This window comes from Syngnathus acus, chromosome 3 (genome assembly GCF_901709675.1).
Source record: "Syngnathus acus chromosome 3, fSynAcu1.2, whole genome shotgun sequence".
Taxonomy (NCBI): Eukaryota; Metazoa; Chordata; class Actinopteri; order Syngnathiformes; family Syngnathidae; genus Syngnathus; species Syngnathus acus.
The window spans coordinates 11,946,007-11,969,523 of NC_051089.1; the positions used below are offsets into that span (position 1 = coordinate 11,946,007).

At 41.0% G+C, this 23,517-nt stretch overlaps 3 protein-coding genes across 6 annotated transcripts in view; 2 read left to right on the forward strand and 1 right to left on the reverse strand.

The window, feature by feature from the left end:
- dmxl2 (Dmx-like 2) overlaps positions 1-4,978 on the forward strand; it is a 29,234-nt gene extending 24,256 nt beyond the window's left edge. For all 4 annotated transcript variants that reach the window (XM_037248522.1, XM_037248518.1, XM_037248520.1 and 1 more), the window contains 10 exons: positions 12-98; positions 505-626; positions 720-858; positions 1,406-1,466; positions 1,537-1,664; positions 1,735-1,812; positions 2,161-2,252; positions 2,340-2,392; positions 2,486-2,703; positions 3,167-4,978. In XM_037248522.1, coding sequence (XP_037104417.1) covers positions 12-98; positions 505-626; positions 720-858; positions 1,406-1,466; positions 1,537-1,664; positions 1,735-1,812; positions 2,161-2,252; positions 2,340-2,392; positions 2,486-2,703; positions 3,167-3,376 — 1,188 coding nt within the window. In that variant the 3' untranslated portion in view covers positions 3,377-4,978. The remainder of the gene's footprint in view (positions 1-11; positions 99-504; positions 627-719; positions 859-1,405; positions 1,467-1,536; positions 1,665-1,734; positions 1,813-2,160; positions 2,253-2,339; positions 2,393-2,485; positions 2,704-3,166) is intronic.
- Positions 4,937-11,164, reverse strand: gldn (gliomedin). The gene is made up of 10 exons (XM_037248523.1): positions 10,371-11,164; positions 9,992-10,043; positions 9,898-9,915; positions 9,722-9,820; positions 8,802-8,921; positions 8,622-8,738; positions 8,370-8,453; positions 7,653-7,778; positions 7,426-7,576; positions 4,937-6,873 (listed from the first exon to the last, which is right to left on the reverse strand). Exons 1-10 carry the CDS (start codon positions 10,968-10,970, stop codon positions 6,408-6,410), a joined length of 1,833 nt encoding a protein of 610 aa, XP_037104418.1. The 5' UTR covers positions 10,971-11,164; the 3' UTR covers positions 4,937-6,407.
- Positions 10,836-19,544, forward strand: LOC119121095 (aromatase). The gene is made up of 10 exons (XM_037248524.1): positions 10,836-10,972; positions 14,467-15,682; positions 15,774-15,924; positions 16,579-16,733; positions 16,809-16,991; positions 17,319-17,433; positions 17,504-17,615; positions 17,689-17,851; positions 18,041-18,282; positions 19,017-19,544. Exons 2-10 carry the CDS (start codon positions 15,487-15,489, stop codon positions 19,272-19,274), a joined length of 1,575 nt encoding a protein of 524 aa, XP_037104419.1. The 5' UTR covers positions 10,836-10,972; positions 14,467-15,486; the 3' UTR covers positions 19,275-19,544.
- Positions 19,545-23,517: the final 3,973 nt, after the last annotated feature.

Here is a 23,517-nt window from a genome sequence, read left to right on the forward strand (position 1 = left end):
GATTTATCCAGGTGGAGGCAGATCTGGGCTACCCGGGAGGCAAAGCAAAAATCATTCACAAGGAGTCGGACATAATCATGGCATTTGCAATCAACAAGGTAAAATGTGTAATCCTGGGTGAATTTTATGTATTGGCAAAATATACCATAAGGCTCCACTGATCCCAGATTTATATTTATTTGATTGCATCTCATTGGTGCTTGAAATTAGAGTGGTGAAAAGGAGCATAAACAAGTACCTGGCAATAGGCACAAATCATTTATAAATTATTTGGCCTACAAAAAGAACCGCCAAGCTGCTTCAGAATGTTGAAAAGTAGAGTGCTTGAAAGAGACCTTCATCGACAACATTGATGCTTTTGAATAAAGTGGCTTCAAGTAGAGTACTTATATTCATTGGAGGTACTGCTTTTCACAATCTTTCTTGGAAATGAGAGAAAACCCTTTATTGTTTGGTTCACTCCATCCTTGGCTCTCTCCCCCACTTGCTCGCATTCTTTGCCAGGCTAACTCAAATGAAATAGTGCTGGCCTCCACCCATGATGTCCAGGAAGTCGATGTGTCAACGCTGGTGGCTGTGCAACCCTACACCTGGATCGGAGAGGACTTTGATAAGGAGTCACACAGGTCTGACTAATTCTGACGTTTCCTTCAAACGACTTATTTAATGCTATGATAAACGACTTGTTAGAATTGTAAAAGTGTGCACCGTTTCTGCAGCTCTGACGACGTGGACTACAAATCATCTCACACCAACATTGCCCAAGCCAGCTCTGGTCCCTTTGCGCCACCGCAGATCACCGTGTCCGCATCCATGCCATGGCTGGGCAGTGGGCAGACCAGCATGGGGGCCAGCGTGGTACAGGCTCATACACGCATACACACAGCCGTATATTTTTATACCATTTATAAATCTTAAACATTATTCGCATTCATGACTATAACCAAGTAAGTGTCTTAGTGAAATTGTATGACCTTAATATTGATATCAAGGATATTGCATAAATGCTTAAGAGCTTTCCATGGTGGCAGTAGTTCCGCTAAATACATTTACTCATCTATGGCCAGTGCACATTTTGTGAGAAATTTGTATTTTCATTTCTTATCAATGTGTAGGAAAACTAAGATGTGCCGCCTAAACAGCTGGCCTGCTGAGTCTATGGTGGCTGATACAGGCAGCGAGTGTGTTTGCGTTACTGAGAGAGACATTGATAGCGGCCGCTCTCACAGCCCTGTAGCCCAAGGTGCAGCTTTGCGTCACGCTTACATCCGGCCTGGGTTCTCCTCGTTCCCGCCATGTTGATAAATATGCGCCTTATGATGCAGATTGCAAGATAGAAGGATTTGGTAGGTGAGGGTTGTTGCAGCCAGCCTAGTTGCCATTATGTCTCATTTATCTTTTCCAGATCATGAAGAGAAATCTTAATAACGTCAAGAGAATGACCTCCCACCCCATATATCAGTATTGTAAGTATATTTTTTTCAATTGAGTTTATCTTGGTCATCATGTCTTATGCATGTGTGTGTTTTGTATCAGACATGACCGGAGCTCAGGATGGCAGTGTGAGAATGTTTGAATGGAATAGACCTCAGCAGCTCATCTGCTTCAGACAAGCAGGCAACGCTCGTGTCACTCGACTCTATTTCAACTCCCAGGGCAACAAGGTACGTGCACCCCGCGCACATACATTGCCTTTGTTTTGTCTGTCTGATGAGGTTGCTCTGATTGCTCTAGTGCGGAGTCGCTGACGGAGAGGGATTTCTCAGCCTGTGGCAAGTCAACCAAACATCATCCAACCCCAAACCCTACCTGGTGAGTTCACCATCTCTATGCCCCCGTTACTTAAATCCTGGAGGCATTGTGCTGGCAATCTGTTGACACCTCCTCACTTCCTTATGTTGCACCATCGTAGTTGTGTTTATGTTAAGGTAATGAAATTTTCCAAGGGTGGGGATTTTTGAAGTTTGATGTTTCCAATTTTAGCTCTTTAAATTGTACAAAGTTTCAGTTTTGAGGTTGCATATTGTGCAATATATTGTCAGGTACTTCTTAAATTCAAACCTGATTCTTCTCCATGGCCCAAAATGACCGCAAATAAGATGAAAGGGTAGTCCTGATACACTCTTGAACAACATTTACTTTTGCTAATCTCGCCGGCAGAGTTGGCAATGTCACACAAAGACCTGCGGAGATTTTGCTTTCATCACATCCTCGAGCCTCATCGCCACTGCTGGACAGTCGAACGATAACAGGTCAGCATCAAGTTTTTTTTTTTCCAGCGCTGCTGCTCCTTCCCTTTTTTGGTACACAGTGACACAAGTGATCTTGCGCTTCCACAGAAATGTGTGTCTGTGGGACACACTGATTTCACCCAGCAATACCATGGTCCACGGTAAGAAAGCCAAGCATGTCAACACATGACTCCGGTGTTCCACATACATGTTCCTCTCAGGACATTTATATTTGTTCCTTTTTGTCCCTCTAGCCTTCCCATGCCACGAGAATGGAGCCACTGTACTGCAGTATGCGCCTAAACAGCAGCTACTGATCACTGGGGGCAGAAAGGGCTTTGTGTGCGTCTTTGATATCCGCCAGAGACAACTGCTCCATACTTTCCAAGCCCACGACTCAGCCATCAAGGCGCTGGCTTTGGACGCCTTCGAGGACTTCTTTGTCACTGGCTCTGCAGAGGGCAACATGAAGGTGACTTGCCAAAACCACGCAACTTTTCAAATACCAAGTATTCTATCTTTATCGCGATGCAAAATGTTCCAATGCTACCGTGTTTTGCAAGTTGAAGTGACTCTAAAAGGCAATCTGAATAAGCAATGACTTAACACAAACAAAGCACCTTTGGAATGTTCACCAAATAGCTTAAGATCAGGGGATGCTTTGAGATTAATTGTCAATTTTTGTCTATGTGAAGCCCTTTGAGACTGCTTGTGATTTAGGGCTATACAAATAAATTTGACTTGACTTGACTTAACAAAGAATAAGTTCTGCAAAGTTATAAATGTTGGACCACAAATATGAAGGTATTTGCAATGAGGTGCTAGTTTGTTTTTGGTTGTTTTTCTTTTGGGGGGGCGGGGGATTGCATTTCAATTCATTTCAATTAGGAGAATGCATTTGATAAACTAATTGTATGGATTGCATCTTTCTCCAGGTGTGGAAGCTGGCTGGCCACGGGCTGATGCACTCCTTCGGCAGTGAGCACGCCAAACAGTCCATCTTCCGCAACATCGGCGCCGGCGTCATGCAGGTGGAAACACGTCCCAGTAATCGCATATTCACTTGCGGGGCGGACGGCACCCTTAAGATGAGGGTCCTCCCCGACCGCTACAATATCCCCAGCAGCTTGGTCGACGTCCTGTAAGTTTCTTCCACTTTAGAAGCCCAAAGAGGAACTAGAAAGAGAGAGGGGGGGGGAATCACCAACACTTAGACTAATAGAGGAGCTGGTCAAAAGATTGCCTTACTTGGGCATCTTTCAGCGTGTTCATAAGTTCACCTTTGAGTGACAAACGGAGCTGCAACAATGTGTTTTTCCCAAAGGCTACAAGCAAAAGTATCAAGCATAAGGTAACATACTTGATTTTAAAGCTAGATTTATTGTCATTTTATTGAAGAATCTCTACTCTTAGAAGGTGTCCCTAGGGAAGCTATGCATGTCCTGTTCTCGTTACGCGGTGCAATCACAGGTCTATTGATAGTGCTCTGTTAAAAGTACTCTGGCAAAACTTTTAAAAAAAACGTGTGTAACTGTCGTCATTTTGTGCCCACAGCTGAACTCTCTCTTAGCATCTACTGTAAGCAGCACTGTGGTTTGTTATTAAGTCAGTGGTATCCAAAGTGTGAATCAACATTTTAGTTTGAATTTTTGTTTCCACTCCTCCCTCCTTTTATGCCTGGCTTTTTCTCAGCCCTTATGGAAGAGTTTATGCTGCATTGCTCCTGTAGTGATCCCCCACTTTCGCAGACACTGACCTGTCCTGGTCTGGCCTTGTGTGCGTGTGTGCGCGCGTGTGCTGACTCTGCTGTGTGTGCCCGCCCGCCCACCTGCCCTCAATTGCCTGTTTGTGCGGCAGCCTCACTGCTAGAACATTCCTTTTGGGAAGATGATGTTTTACTCTCGTGACTGTGATTTCAATGGTTTCATCTGTCTGCTTGCCCCATAATCAGTCACCCACGGCGGAAACACGAAAGATTACTTCTGGTATATTTTTTTGCACAAGATGATGTTGACATCTGTTGTTTTGTTTTTTTTCTAATAATTGAATTTTATTATTTATTGATGTGTTTGTTTGGTTGACAATTCCTGTGTTTAACTTAATGCCTTTTATTTTAGGAATGTAAGGGGTTTTACTGTATCTGACTTGACTGGGAGACGTGCAACACAGTCTATTGTCTTAAAGTGTTATCTCAGTAGTCGTTTTTACTGTTCAACCATAAAGAATAGATACTTGCACTCAAATTATGGCGACACTAAAAGGATTTATCTCAAATACCGGTAGGTTATTGAAGAAGAAACTGTTAAGTACAAATGAATGTCTGGCTTTATTTGGCCTAGTAGTCAAATGTTTGAAATAGTTTTAAATATATAAATGATATAAATATCTCTATATATATATACATATGAAGTATCCCAGCAGCGTGTACAAACATAAAAGCATTTCTTTATTTTTGGTTTGTATCATACTGGCTGAATTAGCTGTAACTTTTGTTAGGTGTACGTTAGGTATTTATTAAACAGATTTTGTGTTTTTCTCCCGTATTTCCGCCCATTATGTGTATTGTATGTGTTCTACCAGTGACCCTACTGGTGTCTGGTGTGTGTGTGTGTATATAAGTGTGTATGCATGCACGGCAACACAAACTATCACGGGCAGGTGCTTGCAAAGGCACTGATGCCAGAAAGAAAGAACAGGTCATGGTGTGAGATTTACCTTTGTAAAGTGAATAAATTATTTTTATTTCATCTGGGGATTTGGCAATGTTGTCATTATGTCGATGTTTCCTGTCCCTCGAAATAATGTTCCAGTTCTGCCCATCACAAATCACTGTTGTATACATTATGTACAGGTCAGGATATAAAGAAAGACGTCAAATACATATAGATAATAGCATGCAAGACATAGCGTAAAAAACCTGGTATAAATTATTCTTTGTTTGATATAAATGGTGAAAAAATATCTGTTAGTAACGCCTGAATGTCAATCTACCTAACAAACACTGAGATTGGGATTTAAATACAGCACTCTGTACTTTTTACACAAATCATGATTGTTCTTGACAGAGGTGCTTGAACATTTTATATCAAGTACCACCTTAATATATAGTAGCTGCTAAGTGTTGATCAAAAAAAGAAGTGGGGGTTTTATTACCTAAAAATTGCATTCTATATTATTCCAAGACACATTACACAAAGTTTGAACACTAACACTCAAACATTGGGAGGGTAGTTAGATATAAATTGCACCTAAATAAATATTGAAAGATTAAATGAAAATTCATTCAACTTCAATACAACAGAACTGTTCTTGTACTCCAGTGGTGCCTAGAGAGATTTCATATCCACACTCTCAAATCAACTTTAGCCATTGAAATGAATGGGAATACCATTTATCTTTTGCAGCTTGCACAACTAAATTTTGATTTTTGCCATGAATCAGGAAAATTACACTCAAATATTTCAGTGTGTGTGTGACATGGGTATGTGGGGAGTGTACGTTTGTGGTGGGGAAGCAGGCCGGCTCCTTTGAGCAATACACCCAGAAGTGTGTATTTATGGCTGTATGGGAATAGTTTGCCAGCTAATGAGGATTAAATAAATAGTTTACTGGTACGATCCGTCTCAGTTTATCAGCAACGCTCCTGTTGTTTCCTCTCACTCACACAGTCAAACACTGCAACAAACGCAGCATTGGTCATAGAAGTGTTCAAAATGAATCAATTATTTGTGACAACTAATCGACAATTAGATTCATCAACAACTATTTCAGTCATCGTTTAGAGCCATTCTTTAACTTCAAATTGTCAAAATCCTCTGATTTGAACCATTCAACAGTAATCTTCAACCATACAGCACTCGTATCTACTTGGAATTTTAGTTTGCAAGTCAAATTAAAAAAAAAAAAGCAGCCCAACAACTGCGTATTTCGGAAAATTCAAGTCACTCATATCTCAAGCCCCCCTATAATTTAATGTTTGTGCCACTGTATACTGGTTTAAGACAGTCCCATTATGTATGGTTGGAACATTTAATTCAGTGATGAGTTTGCATATATTGCATCCCTGGTCCTAATCCCCTATAGAAGATTTCATATAAATCTTTTCCAAGAGCTAACTATATGCTTTGAAAATAGTTTTAAAAAAATCAGGAGTTTGATTATCAGCTGTGTTGCATGTCACTCATCAGAGATGAAGTGGACAACATAGAGTTTGACGTAGTTGTTGTCCCACACATACAGATGTCTGTCTTTGGGGCTATAGGAGAGCATAGCCAGCACTCCACCTGGAGGCCTCAGGTCAAAGGTTACATTAACTGGTTTGCCCTTCAGCAGGTCATACGCAAAGGTGACCCTGGCGTCCTTGGTGTCCGTAACGTACAGAACCCCGCAGGCGATGAAGGCGTTGCCAGCCTTAATGCGGGGGTAGGTGGTGTTGATATAGGAGGTGATGGAGAAGCTCTTCTGGTCCAGTTGGGCTACCACGATGCTCTCATCCACATTGGAGGCGTAAATCAGCCACAGACCATTCTCATCCGCTGCCAGTTTGAAGTAGGTCTTGGAGTTATGCAGCAGATAAGCCAGGTTGTGATAGAGAGCGTTATCTACAATGAGTGTGCGAAGCTTCTTTGTGTCCAAATCGAATCTGTCACGAAACACAACTCGTTGAGTATGCATTAAACATCAGTGCTTCTCATTTTTTAAAACCTTAAGTAATATTCAGCTCACAAAGTACATCCAAAATGACCTAAAAATACAGGTGTAAGTCTTCATCAATACACTAAAATGTCATGTTTAATGTTATTTTAATCCACTGTAATATTATACTCAGTTTGAACAATAACACGCTTAAATCACATTTATTTGATGTGCTGTGCACAGTTTGCCTCACAAGTGACATGTAGTTGTCTTAGGCTACGAATATGTAATGATGGGGAAAATTAAGCTTCAAATTCATACTTCATGAAGCCGTTGTCATTTTCTAATCCTCAAGATGCCATTATTTGTTCAACCCTAGACTGTAAGTACTGACTTGGCATTCCTTGAACTTTATTCAAACCAATTATGCCATCCAGAAGAGTCGAAAAATACAATTGTTTCATTAAGCAAATTTGAAGCTTCATTTTCCCATCACTACTGGTATGATCTGGGATAAGGGTTCAAATGGCTTTCCATGAGTTTGTGTGGCATTGCTTACCTGGCGATGCTGGATGTGCCAGCAATCTGATAGTAGAAGGACCCATTGTGTACTGTGTGACCGCACCCCTGGTAGAACTTTCGAACATTCACCATGTCACTGTTGTTGTATTGCAACGCTGCAATAGTCTGGTACTCCTTCAGCATACGACCTGTGAGCAAACAGTTACTATTTCTTGTTCAAAGCATATCTGGTCAACGGTGCGAGGTCAACAAGGTCCAACCGACCCGAAAAGTGTTCTGCCACCCATACGCGTTCGTCATTGAGCACGGCAGTGTCCTTCATCCATGTTCCAAATGTGCTCTCCATCTTTGACACATTTCTTGGGTTGATCAGAGATTTTATCAGGCACTCTGAGGGGACAACAAAATGAAAATTACAAGTGGAACCCGATAGATATGAAGTTTGCTTTTACAACAATCCCGATTCTAATTCCAAATTACCGATTAATCAGCAGATTAATTAAAAATGTTTGTGATGAATACAATAACTTTTTTTTTTTTTGGTCCAGTTAGTATTACTACAGTAACTACAATTACAGACAGCACCTTTGACAGTTTGACATTACTTTGTCCTTTAGTAGTATTTAAGATTCTAACAAAGAAAAATCATCCACTATTTTGGGAAGGGGGGTGAATACTATTGTTTTGTCTCATGTGTTGCTGTGTAAAAAAAAATCTGACACAAAATCTGGGGATTTTTGCTGATTTTAAAAAAACTAATCATGGCCGATCAAATCAGGCGAGTCATTAATCTGACCCTGGTTTCAAGAAATAACTGTGCTTGTTTTGATGTCTTTTTTTTTTTACTTTGTCAATTAATTTCATACACAGGCTTTTGAGGTTGATCTGAAATATTTTGGTTTTACAAAAAAAAATAAAACAAAGTAAAAATTGTACTACGATGAAAAATCCCAAATTGTTACAACACTGGTTTGAACGCACCGTTCCTCCTTGATGCCTTCTCGTGGAGGTTCCCAGTTGTCTTCGCAAACGAAGTATCATCATTTGGAATTGAGTACAATTGTTCTAGAAGAAGCATTAACAAGAGGAATTAAAGAGTCCTATTTAAAATGGAAAATAGCTCTTAAGCACCCCCTAAAATGATCTTTCCATCGATCTGTCTAGTTCTGTCTGTATGTCTGCCTGTCTGTCTTTCTGTCTATATCCACCCATTCGTCATCTATTTCCCCTCACCCATGGTCTGAGCTGCTTGCAGGTGTGCTCTGTGATGCCTTGTTCTTGTGGGCCCCTGAGGTCCTGGAGGTCCAGGGGGACCCACGGGTCCAGGGGGCCCGGGAGGGCCAGGAGGACCTGCACAAAACAATTCAAGAGCTCAGGGATCATGATAAGTGACAACAACACGTCGCGACTCACCCTCAATGATGACATCGTTGGACGGTTGACCATCCTCTCCAGGTAGGCCAGGCTCTCCTTGCTCTCCCTTTTCCCCCGGCTCTCCTTGTTCTCCCCTTTCTCCCGGCTCTCCTTTTTCACCTGTGACCGACGACCAAGACAGTGTTAATGCTTTCAACACTATTCTTAAACTTCCCGTGAACTGGAGAGATTGATATGAAGTGCCGTATGAGCCTAAAATAATATTCACCTCTCACTCAAGCCCCAAAAAAAAGTCTCTCACTCACACCAGAAACTCTGACATACACCAAAGCAGTTTCCTTTGTTCCAAAATAAACCTATCGCTCATCATGTAATCCCTCAAACTCAACAAAACAACACTCATCCAAAACTGTTTGCAACAATTCATGGATTTGTCAGGATTGGGCTACATCAATGTATTTTATGACCTCATGAGGTCATTTTGATTTTTGTTTTCCTGATGATAGATTCAGAAATCCTACATTCAGATGGTCACCAGATATTCGAATATAACCTGGTGTGTAAATATTAGGGCAAGGGAAAAATAAGTGTCTAATTCTAAGTCGACCACAAAAATTCCTTCCTTGAAACTGTAATTACAACTCGGTTAAACTCGCGCTTGTTAAAGCTTCTCCAACTAACTAACTAACTAACATAAGCTTGTTCTAGCAACACATCATGAAGCAGTTATCGATTGCAAGTCTGACGTGACCTTTATTACGTGAAATGTAAAAGGAAAATAAAGGTCAGCGTGACAGTCACGGCTGGATAATTCATTCATTTATGATAGGTCTTTAGTCTAATGTAGGTTACAGGGACATAATGTTGATGGGCTGATTACCCAAGTAATTGAGCAATAGAATAATCGATTATAAAACGATTAGTTAATGACAGGCCTACTACTAACACCTCACCCTTACCTCTTTTCCCTCGTTTACCATCAGCTCCGGGAAGCCCATTCACCCCAGGAATGCCATCCGTTCCATTAAAGCCAGGCATGCCGTCTGCACCGGGCAAACCTAAAGTAACACAAAACAATGTTGGGCTCTGAACGGGAGTGTGCATACGCAATATACTTTACGTGCATGCCACATACCTGGTGGTCCTGGGGGCCCTGTAACAAACAGTTGAGGAATGTTAGACTATATGAAGGGTGAATAACAAGTATGTACGTATGGGTCAGACTGTACCGGCTAAGCAGACTCCTTTGGTGCTGTTACAAATGTCGATCAACAATTTAATCTAGTAGGGAAGAAAAGATTTTATTTAAGAGGGAATAAGGCTGTAGCTAGAAGTGTATTTACAATTTTAACACAATGGTATCATCTTATAACTGAAACAAAATATCTGCTATCACATTTAAATTTTATATGGAATTACTTTTTTTTATCTCCATGAAGTAAAAAAACAAAACAGGAAAACATGTTAAAAGGTTTATTTAGATTTTTTTGTTTTTGTTTGTACACACAAAAAATTATTAGTTTTTCTCCAAATATTTCTATATTAGTAATAACATAAAAAATGTTATCTTATTCATTCATCCATCCATCCAGTTGTATGTCATCTTACCGGCACCATGGAGTACGTGAGCATCGTCATCATGTCATCGTGCACGCCCTCCTTTTGGTAACGATGGTTATGACGATGCTTGTGCTTTCGATTGTGCCTGGGTTTCAACTCAGTTTCCTGCCCAACTTCCTGGCTGACCTCCTGCTGGCTGGTCTCCACGTCTTCCCCTTGGTGAAGCTCCGTCTCCAGTTCCTGCTCTATCTCTTGCTCCTCATCCATCCCTACCTCCTTCTCTTGTGTCCCTTCTAATGCCTTCTCCTGCTCCTCCTCCAGCTCGAGCGCATCACTCCTCTTGTTTCTGGAGTATTGATACCGCGGTTTGCCAACATTCCTCTGAGCTCGTTCTCTGGGCATCTCTTGGAGAAACTCCACCACTGAGCTTTGCTCCACCTGGCTCAGCCTGGCCTCCATCTGCTCCAGAAGGACATGCTGTTGATTCTGCTGGACCAGAAGCACCAGGAGGCCCACAGAGTTTAACAAGGCCAGCACGCACGTCCCGTAGAGCACCAGCCGCTGAGGGCGAGTCATGCTGGGGGTCGGGATCCACATGGTTACCGTGTCCCCAGCTCTTCTCTTGGAGTCACCCGTACAACTCAGCATTGGTAAGAAATATTTAAAGCCACAACAAAGTAGTCCTTCCTTACCACAAATGAGATGAGCACTCCAAAGGGGCTAAGCAGAAAGTCAGTCTGGATTATGTGAAGGCTGGCTGGTAAATACAGCGCCTGTTGTGCTGCTCGCCAGTCGCCAAGTGGGTGTGTGTATATATGTGTGTGAGTACATGCAAACCAGTTATGTAGGAGTGGGCATGACACAATATTCTGGGCCTGTCTGGGAAGAAACCCCCGCCTGTTCAGTCACCTGATTTATATTCAGCACAGTCCATTCTAGAGCATCGCCGTGGGCAGACACACACACATGAAAGCACTTGCATATTGTACATTGTAGTGGAACATGCAGAGTAATGCTATGATTCATAGTTCATTCAAGACCGTGGACCTTTTTTGTTTTTTTAATCTTGTTTTTTTTTTTCAATAATACTTCTTTCCCTTCCTAAATCATTAACAACCCATTTTTGTCCCCTTACTTTCTTCCTTGCTTCCGATCTGAGATTCAGACCAAAACCAAGAATTGAGGCACACTTGCTAACCACTTGATCACCGTGTTCTCCTTTTCTTATGCTTTCCGTGATTAAATCTTATTTCATTTCCTTTTACCTTGATTACTTCCCCTATGAACTACCTCATCCTCCTTCTTTTTCCTCCCTTTCTTCAACATTTGCTTCTCTGCCTTTCCCACCCAAGAAATGATAACCACTTAAAACCAAGACATTTCAACATCTCAACTATTTAGATCATACTATTTCTTTTGATTCAGTTTAAGGGTTTCAGTCAAGGTGAACAGAAAAGGTTGGAACTGGAATGAACCATTGTCGATTAGGATGAAAGTATTACTTTGACAGTTGTCTCACTCAAATTGAGTGTGTTCTTAATGATGCTGAATGGATTATATCAGTAGAACCAAAGAAAACTCACATCCCGTCAATGTACAATTGCAGTGGACTTTTCCACAAGTCAGTTCATGACCTCTCCTCCAGCAAGCCATGCCTTACATTCATGCAGCCTCCATCCACTAACTGTGACAATGACCTATTTCAATTGCTTCCATTTGGGCCGTAAAAGTGACGTTTCTGTGGGAAAATGACAGGTCTGCCATAGCTGCTGGAGGCCTTGAATGCATCCTTGACAGTGAAAAAGTGGCTACTCCCTGTTGCCTGCAGTACAGACAGAGAGCTATTTAAACTATGTGAATGAATGATCCTGACTTGAACCTCATGATTCAAGACGGACGGATAGATCAGAGGAATTTGAGGACAAATTTGGACCAATTGTTAAGGGTTAAAGACATCCCAATCTTTTTCTACCATAATAAAAGTACTCACATACTGTACACATACAGCTTCGAGTGCAAGATTCCAGTTGGTTTCAGGTTCTGGATTTCAAGGAGCAGAGTTCTAGCCTGAAGCTGTGGGTCACCGACAGAGAGTTGTTGACCAGCTTGAATCCCTCCAGCACATGTGTACACACATGCTGCATTAAGAGCACATCAGGGCTCTCTTCTTTTCTGCCTTTTATTCATGGTGCTTCAGGACAGTTGAGGCTGGGGGCAAAAACATATAAAAGAGCAACCATAACACGCTGTGGTTGCGTGCATATCCCGGGTAAGGTGCACATCATGCATCATAAAGTGGATCTATAAATGAGTGCACTTTAAGGATACAATGTGGACAATAGTATTGAGACTCCTGGACAGAATTACTGGAAGAAAAAGGGGAAAATACGAAAGAAATGAATCCTTTTTATTTGTGTAGATGTGCTCTCACTCACTCTTGACCCCAATGAGGACAAGGGCTAAAGAAAATGGATGGATGATAATGGATGATGAAATTCATCTCACATGGTTTATCCATGATGTGTAGCTAACTAATACAAGTACAGTACACAGTGCAGGTCCTGCTATGGCCCCTCCTCCACTCTTCCTGAGATGCAGCTGTCGGCCTTATCTTCTTTCAAACACTAAGCTATGATGTCACGCTTTGCTCCTCCAGACAAGGACAAAAGTCTTTATATTTTTAAATGCTTCACAGATGCGTTATTGTTATGACATGCTTTTTTCATTTGCGTCAAGGAACGACTGTACGTTGACGTGAACTTTTCACTTTTGGAAAGCAGTGCTTTTCCGCATCATGTGGCATATCTCAATAATTATGAACCTTGGCCTCATAGTCCGGGAAATTACGGTAATTTAAAAAATCAATTTGTGGGTTATTGTGCAAAAAAATAGTTCAATATTGATATATTTATAGCAATTTACTGTTAAATGTGCTTGTTGACCCCTCAAGACAAAAGGGGGAGGTTATATTAACATCTGCTCATAAGGAGCATTGGTTGATCATGCAAAACAATCTGGGTCTCTGACATCATGCGGAATGCTTCCATCACATCAGGGTCTCAGCACACAGTCAACCGCTTGAACACAACACATTCTTAGACGAGAGTGGGCGATGGCTGACTTATACACAACAAAACAAAGGCATTTTTCCTCCAAACAGCAGAGGCTTTGTCACTCTTTGCTGTTACTCTTTCAATATTAATATGAATATAAATAAATATTAGATATGGACACATTTCAATGAACAACTCAATATGTTCCATTAATTTTTGGCAATGATCTGGATGTTGCCTCTTTAGGGGGGCGCAAGAAATGCGTGGGCGGACCAATTATTATTACCCTATAAACAACTGCATGCGTGCGCACATGCATGGCTTGAATGCATCAATGCAAACACACACACACACACACACGCTTCTAACCTGCTTTGCGCCACGATCGGCGCTTACACATTAGATTCAGATGATGGATGGATTAGTTATTGTTTGGTCCAAATCACGTATAGTACATTTCATATTTCATGGGTCAAGCAATTTGGACGTTTTGACATTAAGTGGAGCAGAGGAGAGATGCATGAGATAATTAAAATATATAAAATGTAATATAGTTTGGGGGATTTAGTTGGAGGGAGCACAACATTTATTTGAGGGGGCCAGGCCCCCTCTTTCCCCTGCCTAGACTCTGTAAACAACCATTTACTTTTGCCCTCGTGCACGGATATGACCTTGCGGGCTTGGCACGACAAAAGTATAGCAAAACTCACAGACCTTTTATGATCAAGGAACTTTTATGTCCTTGTCTGAGCTCTTTAGAAAATTCAATCTGCCTAACTCCCACCTCTTCGGCTTCTTTTAGGTACGGCTATGTTGATTTGTTTGGCACTCCCCTGCCTCCAATGGCTTCCAAACTTTTACGGACAGTTCTTGTCTTTTCCACCTTGCCCGCTAGATACTCCTTAACTGTAAACTCCCTCCCAATGCAGGTGGATTAAGGAGTTAAACCTCCGCTCGCCCTTGAGGGCTCCTTGACCTCTTGGTGAGGGCCTCTGGGCACATTTTCTGAGTCACATCGAAGCTTTAAGATCTCTGCCTGATTTTAATGACTGACCGCCCCAATCCCCAGATTTCTTTTCTTTTCTTGACAGGGAATCAAATTCTACAGTGCCAGACGTGTCCAGGCCCATTTTCCAGAGCATATGCATGATCCAGAAGAGGAGCTGGAGAATATCAAAATGTTTGGCACCAATTCAACTCATTGTAAGGCATGGTGATGGTCCCATGTGAGATTTTGAGTCAAAACTTTCTTGCATCAATAAAAGCATCGAAGATGAAATGTGGCTGCAGGTCTTCCAGCATGACAATAATCATAAACACAACAATGAAGGAGTGGCTCCCTCAAAGCATTTCAAAGACATTGAGTGGCCTTGCGAGTGTTCAGACCTCGACCCCAGAGAAAATCTGTGGAGTATTGAAAGCCTGTGTTGCCCTTCGACAGCCCAAAAATATCACACAGACATCTCCGTGGAGGAATGAGCCAAAATATCAAATACAGTGTGAATGTCCGGTGAAGACCCACAGTAAACTTTTTCTCTTATGATTTTAAATTCTAATTTATTTTCTTCTCGATGATTTGTTTTAATTATTCAAAAATTTCAGGGTTATTAGCAGCACTCTTCAAGAATGGGTGTCAAATTTACAAGACATTTATTTTCATTTGCATGGACTTAAGTCCTGGTGCGAGTGCTTTTGCTACCTCTATTTTGTTCGATTGTACACAACCTGTGTGAGCTACCGAGTGTAAGCTACATGAAAGATACATCAATGACAGTAATGCAAAATCTTCCTCCCTCACTAATCATCATCCAAGCAGGTGTTCATTTATGACTTTTCCAAGCAGAATCATTTGATGTTCAAAGGAGGCGAGTGCAACGTCTCATCAGCGAACTGTCAAATACTGCACTGTAGCATATGCGCAAGGACACGGGCCTCAATCCAAGCCTCAAGGTTACAAGTGTATTGTTTACTTTTTCCCCACTCATGTTGTGGCTTTTACGTTGCCCTGACCTGGCTCATAACCCAAGTCGACAGCCTATAAAGAAGAAGCGCTTGTGCTTGTGCAGCTTCATTGCAGCATTTGTGTCCGTCTTATTTTCATCGACCTTCTTATGGAGCTGATGTCTGCTTGTGAACGGACCACGACTGTGGTAGACTTGGAAGCGATGGCGGCGGAACTGGCCCCTGCTTCCCGGAATGCAACCGTGGGGGCATCAGTTGGGATTTCCGTGGCAACCGGAAGTTTGCTTTTACTCATCTGCCTGCTGCTGGTGGCTTGCGGGTACACGGACAAGCGTCGAGTACCAGGTGGGTCATCTAGAACAGAGTCCTAAGATGACTCGTGTCTTTCTCAGCCATTTATCAGTAAGTTACTTTTCTTTATGTTACTTTTCTACAGGTCCATATTTTTGCCTGGGATTGGGGCCGCTTCTGTCATACCTGAGATTTATTTGGACGGGCATAGGCACAGCCAGCAATTACTACAACGACAAGTATGGTGACATTGTCAGAGTTTGGATTGATGGAGAAGAGACGCTCATTCTCAGCAGGTTGGTTCTTCAACTTAATTCTGAAAAGGTCAATGATTCACATCATAAAATGCAATATCATTATTATGTCATGAGAAAATAATCTGGGAGAATTTTAGAAATGTTTTCTGCTAGAAATTTTGCATGGGAATTACGGGCAATGAACTGGGAGTGGAAGATAATTAAATGTAAAGGTTTCATATTCAAGTAATGGAATGAACCATAATTGAACATTTTTTGCCAAACAAGAGCAGAAACACAACAAATTCAAACAAAACCAGTTTATTTGCCTTGATTCAACTTGATTCATGAAAATGAACATCATCTACTGCAATGTGCTGCTCCATACCCCTGCGGGTACCTCCTGGCTGGAAAACATTGACCTAGATAACTGTGAATCAATTCATGCAGGATAAAGCGGAAAACACACCAAGCACATTAATATCTTATTTAGTTATATTGGGACCGTACATTAAAAAAACATTGGCAGTTGCACTATTTAGCTAAGGAACAACACTTACAAAAATAAATATATACAAATCTTTTTGCATGACAATCAAAATCTGGTTTTAATCGGGATTCTGCTGAAAAATATTTAATATGATAGGCAACCTTCAATTTTGTAAATTGAATTCCTGCTCATTTTGACCCTAACTCTTCTATTATCTTCATCAGAGCATCGGCAGTGCACCACGTTTTAAAGCATGGACATTACACCTCACGGTTTGGCAGCAAATTAGGACTGAGCTGCATCGGGATGAATGAGAGAGGGATTATATTTAACAACAATGTCACCCAGTGGAAAAAAATACGTACCTATTTCACCAAAGGTAAAACCATTGCACTTCAATTGAGTTGATAAGCAGCTAGCAAAGGAGGTGAAGAACTTTAACATTTTGTTGCAGCCTTGACGGGGCCGGGCCTTCACCAGACCTTGGAGGTGTGCGTGTCTTCCACGCAGAACCACCTGGAGCACTTGAGGAAGGCTGTGGGAGGAGACGGGTTGACAAACGTGGATGTCCTCAATCTGTTGCGCTGCACTGTGGTCGACATCTCCAATAGACTCTTCTTGGATGTGCCCTTCAATGGTAAGTGGAATATTGTTTGTCATGGCCCTGGGCCATATTGTGGTTTTTGATTTATTGACAGAACAAAAGGCGATGGCCGACTGAAATAGACGTTTTGCATAACAGTAAACAGCTTCATAAAAATCCTCCAGCTCCACCATAATGATCACGGGCCATTTGAGTCCCAAAAAGGATGAAATAGAAGAAAATATTTCAAATTTAACACAGAATATCAGACAAAATAAAGGAACAAACCCATTTAGCAAGACACCTGAAGTAGATTTTTATTAGATTGTTTAACACTTATTTAGATGAAACAAGCCTCTCTAACATTGCATTGTTGTCCAGAGAAGGAGCTGATGCAGAAGATTTTAAAGTATTTTGAGACATGGCAGACAGTCCTGATCAAACCTGACGTCTACTTTAAGTTTGACTGGATTCACCAAAGGCACAAGTCGGCAGCGTAAGTCCCGTGATCAGACTAGAATCCATCAAAATCCGCTTCAGTGTTAACATTATCTTTCACTTTCCAGCCAGGAGCTCCAACATGCCATTGAGGACCTCGTGGAGCATAAAAGAAGAGAAGTGGAGCAAGCAGAGAAACTAGACAACATCAACTTTACTGCCGAGCTCATATTCACACAGGTTGGACAAAAACATTTGACCCGTCCACCACGCTAGGACAAAAAAAATATTCACTATAATCATTTGGTTTTAGAACCGTGGCGAGCTTTCCGCTGAGAACGTGACTCAGTGCGTGCTGGAAATGGTGATCGCCGCACCGGACACTCTTTCGGTCAGCCTCTTCTTCATGCTGCTGCTTCTCAAACAGCATCCACATGTGGAGCTGCAGCTGCTCCAGGAAATAGACAGCGTCATGGGTAAGGATTGGCAGTGTGCGTGCGTGCATGCGTTCTATTTTTTGTCATAATTATTTGATTGACATTGATTGTAGAATGCTTGAGATATATGTGGCAGAGTTGTGTGCTGTTATTTTCCCCACATGCAGCCCACCCCAATGCCAATATGTCAAAATATCAGTCTTGAACTCGTGATTTGTTTGCTTTTAGGTGAGCGACCCCTGCAAAATGATGACCTTCACAAGCTGCAAGTTCTGGAGAGCTTCATCAATGAATGCTTGCGCTTCCACCCTGTGGTGGACTTCACCATGCGGCGTGCACTGTGTGACGACGTCATTGATGGCTACCGTGTCCCAAAGGGCACAAATATCATTCTGAACACCGGCCGCATGCATCGCACAGAGTTCTTCCCCAAACCCAACGAATTGAATCTACAAAACTTTGAAAAGAATGTAAGTAGACATTTTTCTCTTGAGTTATAATACAAATGTGTTCATAGGGACAAAACTCATCTTAAAATCTGCACTTTTCCAGAAGCAATACTGACACCATGTTTTGCTTTTGTCCCTCCTTTTCTCAATTGAAGTTATTGAGTTTCATATTTTGGTCCAATGGAAAGATTCCACAATTCAGTGAACTCCTACAGAAAGTATTCAAAAGTAGTAATAATAATATCACATGTGCCATCTTGACGTGAGCTGAAAAGCTCGTTTTGACAAAAGTAGCGCTTTACTGCCGTTTTGCAGCTTGTTGGTAGCCAAGGAACCATGTTGAAGTGAGTTAACGAGGATCTTTGTTTAGAGTTAAGTAGTGGTTTGCTGCCATCTTGTGATATTCGGGTGCTAATGAACTATGGCAGGAGGGGAAAATAATAAATAAATAAATAAGGGGGTAAAATTGGGTGAAGTTTGGGTACAACTCGAAATGAAGCTCTTCAACAACACAATTCCATGGTATCAACAATCTGCGAGATGGCATCAAAGCACAACTTTTGTCCAAACAAACTTCTCAGCTCATGTCAACATAGTACCTTGGCACCGAGCTGCTACAATACACTTTTACAAACTGAGGAAAGGAAGGAAGGTCGGGAAAAAATTTGCAAATGCTAAATCGTGAATATGCAAGGTTTGGCTGGAAATAAAACTAGACTGATTTCTTTGATAACTTTCAAGTGGCTTTCCTTCAGGCGCCACGTCGTTACTTCCAGCCATTTGGATCGGGCCCTCGAGCATGTGTAGGCAAACACGTTGCTTTGCTCATGATGAAATCAATCTTGGCGACGCTGCTCTCCCAGTATTGCGTGTTCCCTCATGAGGGTTTGACTCTGGACTGCCTCCAGCAGACCAACAACCTCTCCCAGCAGCCTGTTGCGCATCAGCAGGACAGCCAAAGTCTCGCCATGACTTTCTTACCCAGAAAGAGAGGACACTGGGACCCTCGTTGAGACTTTTTGCTTGCCTTTTCCGTTTCCAGACATTTATATAGTGACTACATAAGTACAGTACAATATTGCTTACTTATTCATTGAGTTCACCTTATTCAATGTAAACAATTACCAAGTGGATATATTACATACATTGAGCTACTATGTGTTTTACTGTTGCATGGCTGTACAGATCTTAATTGTGCTGTTTTGGTAACATGTATCACTATCATATATTAAACTGTATATTATTATTATATTTTTCACTTTCAATAAATTATTACTGAATAAGTTGTTGTCTGTTGTTTTGCCACATTATAGTCGTATGTTGAGGATGAATGACAATAATGTGAAAAACGTGAAACACTATTTTCATCCTGTTGAAGGTAAGTTTGTCTTTACATGTGGCGGCCAGAAGAGGTCACTGCAACATTCAGTACAGCTGAGGTCCTCAGTTGGTGCTGCGATTAGAAGTGACAACAAAATTGTCATGGTGTTCCATTCAAACCTTTGATAAATTTAGTACGACGTGTGTAAATAGGATGAAGACGGTTTTTATGCCTGAATGTGAATGTAACGAATGTCATTGTACATGTGTGACAATGACAATAAAGATCTATTCTATTCTATTCTAGACTAAACACGTAAAGGTAGTATGCAATTAAATGTTGGTAGTGAACTACTTTCCTGTACTACTATACTACTGAGTCCCACCAGTGCACCCGAATCATTCTAAAAATATACTGAATTCTCTTGTTCGTGAGGACAAAGAGTGTGATTGCAGATGGAAGATAAAAAGTGGATATCAAGGATGAATAAATGCCTGGAATCGCATTTGATAGCACCCGTGGTCAAAATGTTCCTGGTTTTATGGCGGTGTTTTCATCTTGTTGGACTGCCTGTTTTGGAGTGCTTTTATTTTTAATTGAAGATAAACTGAATGCTTTCCTGCTTTTCATAGTTTTTACATGTTTCCTGTATTTGTTACTTTGGTTTGAGGTAAGTTCAATGATGGTATTTCCTTTTGTTGACTTTGCTGCTTTGAACTATGCTTTGAGATGTTTGTACAGTTGCACTGTGATGTTTGGCAAGCTTTAAAGTCAATGTCTGCCAGAAAGTCGAGCTAGTGTGTTGTTATTGTGCTAAATTCCCGGTGGTTTGCAGCTCTTGTTTGTGCCTTGCCTCGTGTGAAGTTCTGCCTTCTTGTGATTCAAATGACTGGGGAGTGAGAATTTACGCAAGGTACTTTTTCTGAGAAATCAAAGCTCAGTTTGGTCATGACAGACAGGCAAGATGCAGAGCAGCTCTAGCACCAGTGTGCACCTTCCTGCAGCCATGGCCTGAAGTTTCGAGGACAAACGGAGAGGTACAAGTAACTTGTGTGTCTGTTTATTGAATTCAAAAGGTGTGGCATGCACACATTGAAGTAAATATTGTGAGTGGATTGAGACAGGTAAATGAAAATGTATTTTGTATTTGCCTATAGATGCCACAAGATGACATTAAATGACTACCGTAATTTTCGGACTATAAGTCGCGGTTTTTTTCATAGTTTGGGTGGGGGGGCGACTTATACTCAGGAGCGACTTATATACATATATATGTTTTTTTTTCACTTTTTTGGGCATTTTATGGCTGGTGCGACTTATACTCCGGTGCGACTTATAGTCCGAAAATTACGGTACTTTGTCCACATGAAGCTCAACCAATTGTATTGTAGTTTCTTCGCACCATGATGCCACAACATTTTGGCAAAAACAGCAAATAGGTGAGTTTTCAATGATTAACAGAGGATGTGTTTGCAAAAAAGCACTGTGGCACAATAAGTTGACAAAGCACTACTTTTGTTTAAACGAAGCCACATAACTTTATTCTGTAGTAATGTATACTGTTACCAGTTTGTCTTTCCGACTTGCAAGAATTCCAAAGTTCTAAATATATAATTCTAAAAACTTGAATGTTCAGTTTTAATATTTGGTTACCTAGCACAATCACAAACTAAGGTCAAGAGGTAATAAACATTTAACAAGTGTATTTTATTTTTAAAACAATATACTCATACATATTGGCATTTCCCAGCTCCAGGGTGAAACGGCTTCATTATCGCTTTGCTTTGTCAGATGAGCGCCTGATACTGTCATTTCCTCTTGCCAATCAAACGTGCACACACACACACACACACACACACACACACACACACACACACACACACACACACACACACACACACACACACACACGCCAACTCTCCAGACACTCCCAATCTCTCTCAGTTTGTAAACAAGAATAGATTGTTGCATGCACTGGAACTTTCTGTTGAATAACATGTTGAATAAGGAAATAGTTTGCTAACATGACTTTTGATTTTGATGTTTTTTACTTTTTTTTAGAATAATGCTTGTTTTTTACCATTGAGTTGTGTGCAAACTATTCCCTCCAATAATATTAAAAATGGTACAGTTTCCTAAACATAGAAAGAGATTTTTGTTGATTTGTAACCTTGTTAATCTTAGCTGTCTATGCTCAGCTGAATATATTTCTTGTTCTCTTTGAACGTTAAATGTTATTTCCCCTCCTAATAGACAGAAGATGCTCCATGTACTTGCATATGCGCGACAGGTTTGTTTTGGCGTGATGCCAGCGAGCCTTCCAAAAATCTCAGACGTAAGACACAGCAAAACGTTACTATCTCTCCTCATGTCTGCTGCCTGACTGACCGCACGCTGTTCGTTAGACACCACACACAAAAGTGTAAAAATTCACAAATGCCGGTGGCCATACTGTTTCTCGGTTTCAACACCCAGATGGAATTCTACGTCAATAAAAGCTGTAGTTGCCATGGAAATCTAACGTACTCATTTCTCTACATTGTCAGTATTTTGACAGTATAAAGACTGAGCAGTATTTTCCATGGCAGTTTTCTTTTTCGGTTCACTGGGTATGTTTATATGCATGAGCCTGCGGTTCTGATGATCAGGATAAAATACTTGCAAAGAGTCCCTCGTAAAAATGCAAGCCATCTCCCCAGCATTGTGGTCTGAAGAAATCCAGACCGGAATGTTTATCACACTGACTGGATTACAACAATTGGCCGTACATAGCCTAACAAAAAGATGCTTCATATTTTCTATTTGTGAATATTGTTGCATTAAAAGACAGGAAATCTAGCTTGGGGTTAAGAATTCCTCTGTTAGTCACCAGGTAGCTTTGATTTGCCCTGTATCAGAAATGAGAGGTTACAGGAAGTTCATTGAAACTGGACAGGCTCTGTTATAGCTGCAAAACGGGAATCCATTCATCTATTGTCACTATAATAGCGAGGTGTCCCAACACTTATGCCAAAACAGCGTACATGCAATAATAACAGTACTACTCCAAAATTAAAGCCTACATTCAGATTGCAGGCATATTGCTACCATGGCAACTTGCCGTTAAACGGATGGACCTAGAAATCTACTCCACTTGCATTCTCTAATCCACTCATGTTTATTCGCATAACAATTGTACACACGTCCTACAATAATCAACGTGTCATTATGCTCATCGTTTTTTTTTTTTCATCAGAAATGTTCTTTGAGTGTCTTTTCATAATGTTTGGATAAAACTGAAAACAGTCTCAATAGTAAGGGATTATGAATGTCACTTCACTCTATAAAAACATCATTTGATATGAAAGCTCAATTAAAAAATATCCACTCTTTCCTGTTAGAACACAAGCAGGGTCAGTCTTCCATGATGACAATGCTACTCATGCACAATTTCCTCATGGGATAGGACAGGGTAAAAATACTGCAGGCACCACTGGTCATTAGTGTTCTGTCTTTGGTTTGTCCTGCCCTGCAGAGAACTGGATTGGACTGTGGTTTAGACTGATTAAAATGTTGTGTTGACCAAAGAATAAGTAATATCTATTTAATGAGGCTTGCATATAGGTTGCACTAGTAAGATAAAAGTCATAGTAGTGGTATTTTCCCAATACTAGTGCAAAGTGTCATTGGACACAATTACCAATTTCTAGTATACTATTGTGCTGCACTAGTAATATTACTAGGCCCAACTAATAAGTAGGATGACTGTTACTAGTATGTTGTTTTTCCACTACTAGTGTCACCAGTAGTGGCATATGTCAAAAACTAATGGGTACTAGTAGCACCACCACCACACCCACTGGTAGTTTTTTGTCGCTAGTAATATGTAGCTGTCTAGTACTTGTATGCTTACTAGTAGTTTTTCCACAAGACTTGGTCCTTTTACAAGCTATACT